At 35.6% G+C, this 13,298-nt stretch overlaps 1 protein-coding gene across 15 annotated transcripts in view; it reads right to left on the bottom strand.

Moving 5' to 3' along the window:
• MIER1 (MIER1 transcriptional regulator) overlaps positions 1-13,298 on the bottom strand; it is a 56,388-nt gene that overhangs the window by 31,623 nt on the left and 11,467 nt on the right. For 13 of the 15 annotated variants that reach the window (XR_002645664.3, XR_016395055.1, XR_016395056.1 and 10 more), the window contains 2 exons: positions 10,044-10,068; positions 7,006-7,151 (listed from right to left, as the gene is read on the bottom strand). Coding sequence is in view for 12 of the 15 variants with exons in the window: in XM_022581152.2 (XP_022436860.2) it covers positions 7,006-7,151; positions 10,044-10,068 (171 nt within the window). In the remaining 3 variants the exon portion in view is untranslated. Of the gene's footprint in view, positions 1-7,005; positions 7,152-8,331; positions 8,463-9,873; positions 9,911-10,043; positions 10,069-13,298 lie in introns of those variants that run through there. The other 2 variants (XM_022581162.3, XM_022581161.3) reach the window with 2 other exon arrangements.

Below are 13,298 nucleotides of genomic sequence, written 5' to 3' on the forward strand. Positions count from 1 at the left end.
GAACAGAGTAGAGTCAGAAGCGGCTGATCATAGTGCATTTGGAAGAGAAGTGCTTGAATCTGAAAAACAGTAACAGAACTGGAAGAGAGAAAAGTCAGAGGAAATGACAACTGTGCAAGCGTAGAAACAAACAATGAATAAGCAGGTTATCCTGATTAGAATAGAGGGTATCTGTTGTAACCAAAAAAAGTTAGGGCTGGTATTTTTACCTACTTTCTCTAGTTTTACTTAGTTTCTAAAGGGATCTGTTATACTCTACTTTTGATTCATTTGAGAGTAGCTGTTGAACAGTGACTGACCCTATGGAACATCTTAGGGAAAATTATGCACACAACAAAATATTCAAGATGGACTTAGGCAGGGAGAAATTTAGTTTGCTAAGTTGGAATCCACTGTTATTCATATGAGTATAATCAGAGCCTAAACCAAATTAGTGGCTGTGGTACAGAAACAACTCAAGAGACCCTGCAGAAGGAATCAACAGATTTAACCATGGGTTAAGAGTGATCAAGAGGTCCTTGTGACACTGAATCTCTGGCTCCAGACATTCCTTGGACCCAGATACATATTCGTGTGACACCGAAAAAATAATAAAACAATAAAGTTCTAAAGAAGTTCTAACAAACTTCTAAAAAGTTTATTTTCAGTCAAAGTTGGTTTTAGGTGGGTTTTATCATGTGTAAACAAAATATCCTTGCCTATTCCATCAAGAAAATTCTTAATATTGAAAACAAAGACTATATAGTGGTATTATGCTTTTCTTTGGAATTGACTTTTAATTTCTGTTACCCAATATCAAGTTAGTAAGCAACAATCATGACCCACATAGTATGAAAAATATCTTACTTGATCTAAGGTATAAAGTGATGCCCTTACAGAAAACACTGGGCTACAACTACAATAAAACCTCAAATTAACTTTGCTGAGGAATCCCCAGTTTTAAATTCAAGTATCATATCTTGTCTGCTACCCAATCCTTTCTTTCTACTTCTACACGCATCTTTTTCCAGAAGTGTTCTTTCCTCCATTCCAAGCATGTATTTTGATTGAAAGCTTACCTCACGGACCTCATAGTATCTAACCCAATTAGAATCACTGTACTCCCTGGCCATGCATTTGGAATGGGCACATGACCCAAGGTGGACCATAATTTGTTTCCAGAATTTTACCAATAGCAGCTAAAGAATATAGGCTATATCTCAAGTAATAAATCTAGGAGCCTGAAAACTGACAAGATGTGAAGAAAATTAGTCTGAAAAAGGACACCACCATGTAAAAAAGCAGAAACAGAAAATATGTTCTGGTGGCACTTGAGTCCATGAGGTCTAGATATCCCCCTGCCCTTAATGAAATTAACATGAGCCTTACAACTAAATCTTCATTTTGCCTAAGCTAGTTCAAGATGGATTCCTGTTATTTGTCCCCAAATATTTGATATAAAAAGTAATGCTGGGCTTCCCTGGCAGCGCAGTGGTTAAGAAATCCGCCTGCCAATGCAGGCAACATGGGTTCGAGCCCTGGTCCAGGAAGACCCCACATGCCGCAGAGCAACTAAGCCCGTGCGCCACAACTACTGAGCCTGCGCTCTAGAGCCCGCGCTGAGCCCGTGTGCTACAACTACTGAAGTCCGTGCGCCTAGAGCCCATGCTCTACAACAAGAGAAGCCACCGTGATGAGAGGCCCGCACACCACAACGAAGAGTAGCCCCGACTCGCCACAACTAGAGAAAGCCTGTGCACAGCAGTGAAGACCCAATGCAGCCAAAAAAAAAAAAGTAATGCTATCCCGTAAAGCAAATGTTCTTTGCTATTTCCTTCTGAAAAAAGACTAAAAGATGAATAAAATGTGGCTGACAGTACATTATACTAGGGCCCATCAGTCACCTGTTCCAGAGACTTTCTCATTAGCTTATATTGTCGAAGTCTATGTTCTACCAGGTACTAAGGGGCTTTCCCCAAATTGAAACATCACAATAAAGTGTCAAGAGTGTTTTGTTCCCATTCATACAAGAGTTGAGAAATGGAAGGAGCAGATGAAAGAAAATTATGAGTCAATTACAGTGGTTCTCCACTGTTCGGGTGTTACAGATTTCTTTGAGAATTTTATGAATAACTATTAAGATTTATCGAGTGATTATCATGTACCAGACACTGTGTTCAATGTTTTACTTATATCATCCTTGTAATAACACTGAAGCTTAATAATGTTAAGTAACTAGCCCAAAGTTACACACTGAGTAAGTAGTACAGTCTGACTCACTGCTTTACAGTGCCCTTACATACATATGCATATACACTCCCTTCCTCAAAACCTGATCCTAGGTTAAGTGTACATCATCCTGATGGAGAGTGAAATACGATATGCTGGGTTGATAGACTATAAGAAGTAAGGGAAAGTAAGGAAAGAAGCTGATAGACTACAAGAAGGAAAATGGACACAGTACAAGACGAATAAAAATCAGCCATGTGGACTATACCTACATATTGTGCTTTAAAATATAAGTTGTCTAAGCACTGTAACAAAAAGAGGGACAATCATGCCTATATAAGCTCACCGGAGACTAGGTGGAGGTGGAAAGAATATAGACTTTTTCAAAGACAAACATTATATCTGAAATTAAATCTGTCCTTAAACTTCACAACAATAGGGTAACATTACCAATCACCACCACCAGCATTATAAGGTTGGAGTGGTATCCCTCTCCTAGCTGCACAGGAGGTGGCTCCCTCTCCCTCACACCAGGGGATTAGTCATTTAGTAATGACTGCACGTGGTACCAGGTGTTGGCCAATGAAGGGCCATTTGGTGGATGGACATAGTACTCTTTGTATACCTGTTGTGACTTACCAGTAAATACTTACTAAGTTGGGGGAAAGAAGGAAAGAGACTGATTTTCAGCCAGGAAGGCTTAAGAGACCACATCCAGATTGGACAAGAGTGCTGGTTCCTAAGGTAACCAACCTCTTGGGGCTGGGGCTTCACTACAGAATAAACAATGAAGAGATGAAGGCAGTGAACTCTTCTTTATAATCTCCATGCTGGAGTTTCTTTTTTTATCTGTATAATTCATGTGGTGTGTACACTTAAAAAAAACCTCAATCTCTCACATTTTAATCTTTATTCTCTAGCTCTGGAGATCCACTGGGTGAAACGTGTCTAGCACTTTAAAGTGTTAATTATTAACACTGTTATAATGTGATTTTCAAAACTATAAATACATAAAGATATAGCTGATCCTGATCCCTCTTCTCCCAAATAGACTGCTACTGTTAAGTGAGACCATGGGTTTTAAAAGTGCATTTGAAAAACAGAGTTAAACCTGCATATTGCCATTCCCAGCAAACCAAAGTTTACTATGGGAATGATTCTGACACTTCTAAGATCACTAATAAATTCTAACCTGTACATCTAATTCTCTTAAAACATTTAAATGCTGAACTTACCTAAAATACTTTATATTGATAAGATTCATGCATACAAACATAATACACATAAAAGCTAGTTTACACTGAAATTTTAGAATTCATATTGAATGAACTTAAAACTACAGGTTATTGCAGTTACTGATAACTCCTGAATGAATCAACTGTCAAAATTTTGCCCCAATTACATCAAAGGTCCATTTCATGCAACCAAAATGCCAGGCATAAACTACCTTACCAATTCCTGACACAACTATGATGTTTCACTTCTATAGAAGCAAATTAGTAATCAATGACAAAATCATGCTCACCTTTTTAATAAAAACAAAAACCAGTTTGGTTTGGACCTAAAGAGTTTACAACTATAGGAAATCCAATACATTGGCCGTGTAGCTTAGCTCTAGGCTACAGATGAAAGCACTGGTGATTATGTGCTACTTACACCTAAGCCTTAATTACTTTGGGAAAAGTTATAAGTACTCTCTGAGAAGGTTTAAGACTGTCTGGTTGAAAAGAATGATAAAAGATTGGTTCCCCTGTCTTTCTCTCCCTTTGTATATTTTAATTACTTTTTCCTAAAAAAGGGTCATTTGAAAGCAAATTTTGGGGGATTGTAAGGGACTGGGGAAGGAGGTAGAATAAAGGAGAAAATAGGAAAAGACCGTAACACAACCAAAATTTTAGTGAAGCCCACTAGTAATTTTGTACTAATTAAATATAGTAGCCCATTTTCTGAAATAATCATTCCACTTCATAACCTATTTTCACCTGTACTTGATTATCTCTTCTTGAGTAATTACTTACTCAATTGCTTGACTAACACAGAATGTGAAAAAATGGAAAATATAAGATTTTCTTCCTTTACCCTTTATCCCATGGATGGGTTATTCAGAAAAAAGAAAATATATCTAAAGTGGTAAGTTTCTGTGAAATACAGGCAAATAACTAAAAATAACTGCATTTCCACTTTACGAATATATGAAGCCACTGTGACTGATTGTTAAATCAATCATTTCCTCTGATGTTCACCTAGGTTCTGAATCATCCAAGCAAATTATCCCAGTTTTTGAATGGCTTTCCAGCCTCTTATAAAGAATAGTTCTGACTCCAGATTCCTCGTGTTCTTTTTAACTCATCCTTGAAAAGCTTTTATAACAGCTCTACACCATTACCACTAAGATCAATTCTGTTGTCTGGCTTAATAAAATATTGAATTGCTTAGGTATTATGGATTAAGCCAGTTTTAATCACTAAATGATTCAAAATGGGATCACCTGACAAGATTTGACTTAATAATACTACTTTTCCAGCTCTTTAACTGTACACTTTAAAAAGTTCTAGGGCTTCCCTGGTGGCGCAGTGGTTGGGAGTCCGCCTGCCGATGCAGGGGACACGGGTTCGTGCCCCGGTCCAGGAAGATTCCACATGCCACAGAGCAGCTGGGCCCATAAGCCATGGCCGCTGAGCCGGGGCGTCCGGAGCCTGTGCTCCGCAACGGGAGAGGCCACAACAGTGAGAGGCCCGCGTACCGCAAAAAAAAAAAAAAAGTTCTAAACTAAAATTCTGAAACATAATCTTTACTACTGTACAAGTGGAAGAATTCATTTTTCGATGACATTATGTACTCCAAATGCTTAAAGGCTGGCATATGTCTTTTTTCTTACGTTCTTCTTGTCATGGAGTTCAGCAGATTGTATACATAATACCTTTCAATGATAGCATACCAAACTGATTTATTCATTCATTCAAAAACTCTGGGTGACCACTCTTGCTAGGTGCCATGAAATACATTGGTGAATAAAACAGACTATCCCTCCTCTCATGGAACTAAAGGATACAGACAAAAAAGTTAAACAAACATATAATTACAAATTGTGTTAGGTATAAAGAAAGCATTGAATGGGGTACAGTGGTTTATAAAAGCTGATTAGGGGCCAGGAAAGGCCATTCTGAGGAGGGAATATTAAGCCCAGACTTGAGAGGATAAGGAGCCAGACGCAGAAAGCACATACAAGAGAGTGGGAATGAGCTGAAAAGCCTTGAAGTGTGAAAACAAACAGCACATCTAAGAACAAAAGCAACTAGTGTAGCTATACAACTAGTGTAATAAAGGGATAAAGGACCATATCATGTAGGTGGCCTTGCTGGCCAGGGAAAGGAGTCTGGATTTTCTTCTGGTGTAACAGGAAGCCACTGAAGAGTTTTTTAAATAGAAGGCTGATATAAATTGATTTATATTTTGAAAAGATCATCATAGTTGCTGTGGTAATATATTGGAGAGAAGAGTGGTAAAAGAGCACATGAAAAACCAGTTAGGAAGCTACTGTAATAGTCTAAGCTAAAAATGATGGTGACTTGGGCTTGAGGGTAGCAGCAGAGATGGAACAAGAGCCAGATAAGAGATATTTCTGGATAGAAATGATAGGTTTATTTAAGAATGGATATTGAGAATGAAGAAAGATGACTCCCTGGTTTCTGACTCAGGCAACAAGGTAAACAGTAGTACCATTTTCTACTGAGATGGAGAATACAGGGAAGAAACAGGCAGAGGAAGGAGAACATCAATCAATAATTCTGTTTAGACATTTAAAATGTAAAGATGTCTACTGAGATATCCAAACAGAAATGTCAAGCAGGTGGTTAGATAAACAAAACTGGAGACAGGGAATAGGTTAATGCTAGAAAAATAACTAAGAAATACTGAGCATACACAGACACCATGGGATTAAATGAGATCAACCACCTAGCTTAGCAGTGTCTAAACTTGGTGTGCACACTTGGTGAAGACGTAGATTTGAGCCCCCCCCGCCCCGCATTCTGATTCAGTGTGCCTGGGAGAGAGGCATACAAATGCACATTTCTTAGTGAGTCCATGAGTGATTCTGATGCAGCTGACCCTCATACTGTATTCTGAGGAGCACTGATCTACAGAGAGAAGAAAAACACAACCCAGAACTGAGAACTGGGAAATTCCAAATCTAATCCTTGAGGAAAGCAAGACGAGTCTACAAAAGACACTGAAGAGGAACAAGGAGATCGGGAAAACGACAGTGGGTGCTCTAAAATTCAAAAAAAAGAAGGGAATAGTAAATTGTGTTAATACCTCTGAGAGTTAAGTAGAGAAAAAAGCAACCAAAGGATATAACAATAAAATCACTGGTTATCTTGATAGGAAAGGGGCAGAGACAATCTAGAGCACTTTATGGAGTAAGCAGGAAATGAGGAAGACGATGACAACTCATAAGAAGTTTTGCTTCTGAAGGGGAGTAAATAAAAGGTGCAGTAATTGGGGGAAGGCAGAAGGTATGTAAGAGGAAATTTAGTACCCTTTTTTATATATTTTTGACCCAATATCTGTGATGTTTTACCAAAGTAACTACTGAATTCTAATTCACATAATAAAGTTCTTTTTAAAAAATTTCCAACTTTAAATTATCCCACCTATGACCACATAAAATTTTTCAGTATTGATTATATATAATACCACTTTCCCCAAAATAAAGTAGAGAACTAAAATTTAGTGTTTCCTCTCTCCACAAAAAAGTTATAACCACTTCATTCTCTAGCTCTTATTGTTATTTACCCTTGCAAGATCCTCTATTTCAGAACTGAAGTTTGTTTCTCCTTCCATCATTTCTTCCTCTTCTAATGTGCGTTCATCATCAAAATCATGAACCAGCATGTCAGCTGATGGATCAAATTCATGGTCATCTGATGTTGCTGAACCTCCTGGTAAAGAATATTTTAAACAGTTTGGTAAACCAAATTATGTGTATCTTATTAATATTAATTTAATGTATATGTTATCTGAAGCTGGATATGTCAAGTAAAAGTACGAGGGAAAAGCTATGCACAAAAGGCTATGCACGGGAAGTATTATTTGTTGTTTTCTAAAATTCTTGCCCTTACTTATCACCCCCCACAAAATATCTTCTTTAAGGATTATTTTTTACCCTGTTTCACTTCTATATATTTACAGTGACAACCGCAAAACGGGGAGTAGGTGGGGGGAATGTTTGAAGAGTACTGTAATCTTCCAACAAAACGTGAGTTGTAAATAATAAATGGTCATATCAAATAAGAATGATCTTTTGTGTGAGAAAAAGTCAATTCGTAATCAATTGATTGATATTTAATAGAACCAATGAGTATGAATATACAGTCATGTGAAATACACAACCATCTGAATACAGTCTAATGAAAATACAGCTGAACTCAAATATTATTTTATCACATATCCACGAAAATATATTCTAATATAAAGGTAGTTGTCCTTAACTTAGTTGAAATAACTCAAAGATAGAGTATAAAAAGCAAAGTTTATTAAAATTACATATAAAACTCTTATGAAAGGCATTAAAAATAATCCAGTAGGTAACCTGTATAAGCTAATCTATTTTTAGCCTCGTGGCTGGAGAATACTGTACTCAATAGGGTCAAAACTTGTAATAGGAGATAGCAAATGCTGGGCATATATAGTCTATAAACTATCCCCACATTTGGCTATTGCCAAACCTGGACTTAAGTTTACAAAAGCATTGTTAACTAATAAACAAATGAGTTACTTAACACTAAAAAAACCAAAAACAATTAGCAATTTATTTTTATCAATTTAAAGTGTTAAAGGTTATATTACCTTTATATATACCTACCCTTCTATTTCACTCCATTAAGAAAACCAATAAGTAAAACAAAGAGATATAGAGGCTGATTTCTTGAAAAATCAGACAATTAGGAATAAGGGGCACCAAGACTCCAGGGTTCTTGTTACCTCACAATATTTTCTTATGTGCCAAATACTATGCTTAAGCACTTCACATACATTATCTCATTTAATCTTCAAACAATCCTATGAACAAAAAACAAAAACTTGAGGCTCAGAGAGTTTAAATAGCATGTTTAAACTCACAGAGCCAGTAGGTGCCAAGAACGGAATTTTAATCCTGGTTCTGCCAATTCCAATGCCTTTGCTTTCACTGTGCTTCAAGGCTCCTGTAAGCCCGAGTTTCAGAAGCAGTAGATATTCTGCCTCAAAGAATACCTGAAAAGAGCCTATGTTCACAAAGATGAGTAAACTGCAAGCTAGGTCAGATGGCAAAGCACTGAGAAATCAGTATGCTCTCTGAGGAACGTAACAAAATATTGATATTAAATATAAAATAACTAAATATATAATTGCTAAATCAAGTATTATCTTGTTATAATACAAATGAGTTATCAGAGTTTTAGAATGATTTATAAAATAAAAACACTTAAGAAATTATATTACTTTAATTTCTTCTGGAAATTAAGAAGAATGTGGCATAATTTTAGTAGGGGATCTTAGTACTAGGTGAGGGACCTTAGTACTAGGTGAGGGACTAGACACAAGGGTTCTGTAAGAGCAGTTTGAGAATCACTAATTTAGTTGTTGCTTCTTTGTCCCAATCATTCTTCCTTCTTTCTGAGTTTTCAATGGAAATGTCCCAAAACTTTTCGGTTCACACAGCAATCTTCTAGGACACTTAGTCGATAATTATGTATTCCTACAGATGTTGCTATATTTTTCTTCACCCTTGTTTTAGTTGACTTCTTTTTACCTTGTTCTTTGAGACCAACTAACCATCCTATTCCTTTCTGTTAATTACTAAGGCCCAAGATTAGGCTATCTCCTAGGGAAAAGAATCCCAAAAGTAAATTATTAGGGTTAGGGAGTCTGATGCTTTGTGTAAGTATTTTGCTTCAGAGTTAAGGCTAATATCACTGTTTTGTCATAGAATTCCATCCTACTGCAAAATCACTAAAAAGTACCTTACATCTTTGCAAAGACTCAAAAGATAAATTCAGTTTTTAATACATCACGTGCACTCATTTAATCATTTTATTACCTTCCCTCCCCTAAATCCTCACCTCTAATGGCTACTAGATGTAACTGGTTTACATTGGTGGAGTCTATAGACAAACCATTTAGCCTGGTTCACATGACTACTATTATTAGCATCAATTCCAAAGTACAGATGTTACAAAGGACACAGCCTTTCACCAGTGGACCAAAAACTTTTTTACATTAAGTTTTTATTCCTAATTTTTTCTTAATTGCCTACAATTATTATTACTTAAAACAATAAACATTTCCTTGGACAGAAGCCTGATACTACAAATAATAAAATCTAAAAATAACTTTCTTAATTTACAACAACACTCATTTGTTGAATCTTTTATTTTACCTTTCCCTCTCTCATTATATGCGCTAACAGTATTTTTCTCAAATACTCTGAGTTTCCTATACAATCAAATATCTCTAAGCAGTTAATGTTTCCTTTTTAAAAATACACTTCAAATATACTTCAAGTCAAACAGCAAATAAAAACTACACAAAATACATGTGGCAATTCATTTAAAAAAAAGAGAGAGAAAGAGAGAGAGAAGAAACCCACAAATAGTCACGAGGTTGAACTCACAGCAGCCTCACCTGTACCTTCATGGGCAGTCAAATATTTCATCCATTTCTTTTTCCCCAGAGAAAAGAAGCATTCAGAAGAAAAGCAAGTCAGATGATAGTCTAACTCCTCTAACCTTTATGTAACTAATAGGCCAAATGTTAGTCGAACAGAGATTATAAAAAATATAGAAAATACTTACCTGGACTTGAAGACTCAACAGATGGCTGAGTGGGGGAGAAAAGAACAAAAATTAGCATCTTTGTGTAGTAAATCTTTATAAACATTACAGGAATTATTCAATGACTGATATAAACACCAAAAACTATAGTTACGTTTTAATGTCTGAATTGTCTAAGACAAACTAAAACTTCCCATATAATCCCTTCTCTGACATGTTAACTTAAACATAGAGAAAAATCTAAAACGTTCCTAAATCTAGAAACAAAGACAATAACGTGGAATTAGATTCAGATTTTAAAGGCAAACATGTATCTCATAATATATGTGGTTCAAGAGATATGATTCTAGATCCTGGAATTCTCTAAAATATTATTTCCTTATCAATACAGGGAAAACCCAAGGTTTGTTATCAAGCTGGTCTCTGGCTTAAAATGAGTGCGAGAAGGGAGGCAGAAACAATTTAAAACATTGTTTAAAATAAAAATTTCGTTGTAAGAAAGCAGAAGGAAAAATTTAAGTGTTACTTCAGCACCAGACAGTACACTAGGTTAACTTTACTAACACAAAACATACTTTTAAATTACCACAGAATTAACCACCTTTCAAGCTCAAATCTGGGAAGGTTATCTAATGGAAGATCACAAAGATTCCCAATTATAATGTTCCTTCTACTGTACCATTCTACCTCTCATAAATTTAACCACAAGCATCTGGAAAATTTAAAGATAAAATTGTTAGCAACTTATTTTAGTGTTATCACCACTTGACAGTCTGTGGCTGTGTTTTATCTTAATTCAGTTAATTCACAATTATAAACAAGTCATCTGCAAACATCAACTCCTATAAATTCAATAATAGAAATTCAAAAGATGCCTCAAATGACATAAACTTTATAACTGAAACCTTGCCTATTCATTTCAAGCTATCTATTTCATGCTCATTAGAAGTCAGAGATGCTGGAAGTCCAAAAGCACTAGCAAAAAGATAGAGATATTCTAGTGTTTTCCTTCTTTCTAAGAAATGGGGCAGAGAGGCAAGAACAAAATTGAAATGAGCAAAGTGCCCAATTTTTCAAAAGCTAGACATCTAAGACAAATTCTTATAAGGTGTTAAAAGTCCATTTTGAAAACTGTCCACATTATGCTATTGCAGTAAGTATGCCATTCTAGAGTCCACGTGGTGACTTAGATTGTTTTGAGGCATACTTTTTCAAGGGTCCTATTTTTTCCTTTTAATTCTTACAGAAGAATGGTTCTTGCCTACAGCATTGTCTCATTCTAACAAAAGACCAACAGTATTCAGTATTACATATTTTCAAGTGTCACACCACCATCTTTACTTAAAAGTTACTCTGCCACAACAGAGTGAAAACAGTGCTACTGTTAAATTTGGTTCCTCCAATGGGAAGCTGTAGAGCAGGGTAACAAAGAATGTAACCATAACAAGGGTTTCTAGCTTGCTTAACATCTTTTGAACAGTTATACACTTCTAGCTCAAAATAGATTTAACACCACACAAATTATTACACAGCAAATCAGTATTTTAAAATATTAATCCACTTCTACTTCATACTTTATTTCCTAAGTCTAAGCACAACCTCTGTTCAAGGCTACAGCAAAGTTCTATCTTCATCTGGTCCCAGGTTCACTATCCACAGAGTAGCCTTACAATGCTGTTTTTCCTTTTTAGTAAACTTCTGAAATTGGTTTGCATGGCATAAACAAAAAGAACCCAGGACTTCTTTCAAATTAGCTAAAAAGAAATAGCTCTTTGAGCATTTGGTTCTTTTTGAACACTTCAATAATTATTCCGCTTAACAATCTTCTGATTAAAAAGGCTGATTAAAAATAAGTTATTCTACTGAAGAATAAAAGGTACATTTTCACTGATGTTATTAGATATTGGCAATAACAGAGATACTGAATTGCGACTGGCGTCTGTATTTGTATTTGTAAGACGCCTCAGACTGCGCTAAATGCCAATAGACACCACACTGATTGTTGTTTTACTGGTAAATAGTTACCACTTTAATGTTCTGAAAAAGACCTGAAATATCTTCCATTTATTAAGATACCAAATGTTTAGAGGACTGATAGCATTTGTAAGTATAGCTGGCATAAGGTAGAACACTCAGTGCTCAAAGATAGCACTAATCATATTGTGTAAGACATGCTAGAATGTTTTAAAACCGTGATTTGATGGATGGTATATCTAGATTAGAACTGGGGGAGGGGAAGTAGGAATGGTTTGCCTATAGATACATATTTTAGTATTCCATGTTCAAAATAAAATTCTACTGTATCAGTTTGATGAAGACGGGAGACCGGTTTCCTGAAAGTTAGTTATATCCAATTAAATCAAAGATGAGCTTCTTGAAAACAGGCATTTGAAAATAGTGTATACTGTAAACATTACTTTTGTCCAACCAACAAACTAAATGATTATCTTTCAAATGAAATATGAGTTTAGTATCATAATACAGAAAACTTTAGTATGAAATGAGGGCATTTTTTATTTAGGTATTTAAAAGAACAACAGAACCAGCTTATGTTCATAGAGCACTACATATTTTCAAATGCATAAGGTTACCTGATCATAAACCTGACAATAAAACCTGCCCCACCTACCTCATTTTATAGATTAGCAAACCCAGGGAGATAAACTGACTTGATCAAGGTTCCACGGTGGGTGGTGAAGGTAAAGCCTAGGATCTGATTCTTTCTATACTTCCCATGGAAACAACTATGTTAAAAAAAAAAATTATCTTTACCTCTCTCCTCCTTACTTTCTCTTTCTTTTTAAAATGGTTTTCATCTATCCAAAGCACGTTTAAAAATGTGACTGCAAGTTGTCATCTGTCATATCAGACTCTTATTTATGTCACATTAGGAACTGGTATCTCTAACAATACCCTCCAGAAAAACCTGCAACATCTACCGTTAATGACTACAGTAAATTAGAAAGGAAGACGGAGGGGAAAAATAAAACTAAAGCTAAACAGGTAATCATTTGTAGCAATACCTATTTTTAGCAAAAGCTCAAATTATAAAATGTAAGCAGTAAAGAAAATTTTTACATTGGGGATTAAAATGCACTTAAAATGCACTCATACATTACTGGCAGAAGTATGAGTTAGTTTAAGCATTCTGGAGATCATCTTGCCAACATGAACTTACCCTACTGATATGCCTAAAACAGCACACCAAGATACATGTATATCATGTATCACCACAAAGTTGTCTATAGCAAAGAGTTGGGAAAAAATTTAAGTCCA

Source organism: Delphinapterus leucas, chromosome 1, assembly GCF_059928025.1.
Source record: "Delphinapterus leucas isolate spDelLeu-1000000601 "Yukka" chromosome 1, BTC_Dleu_Yukka2, whole genome shotgun sequence".
NCBI lineage: Eukaryota > Metazoa > Chordata > Mammalia > Artiodactyla > Monodontidae > Delphinapterus > Delphinapterus leucas.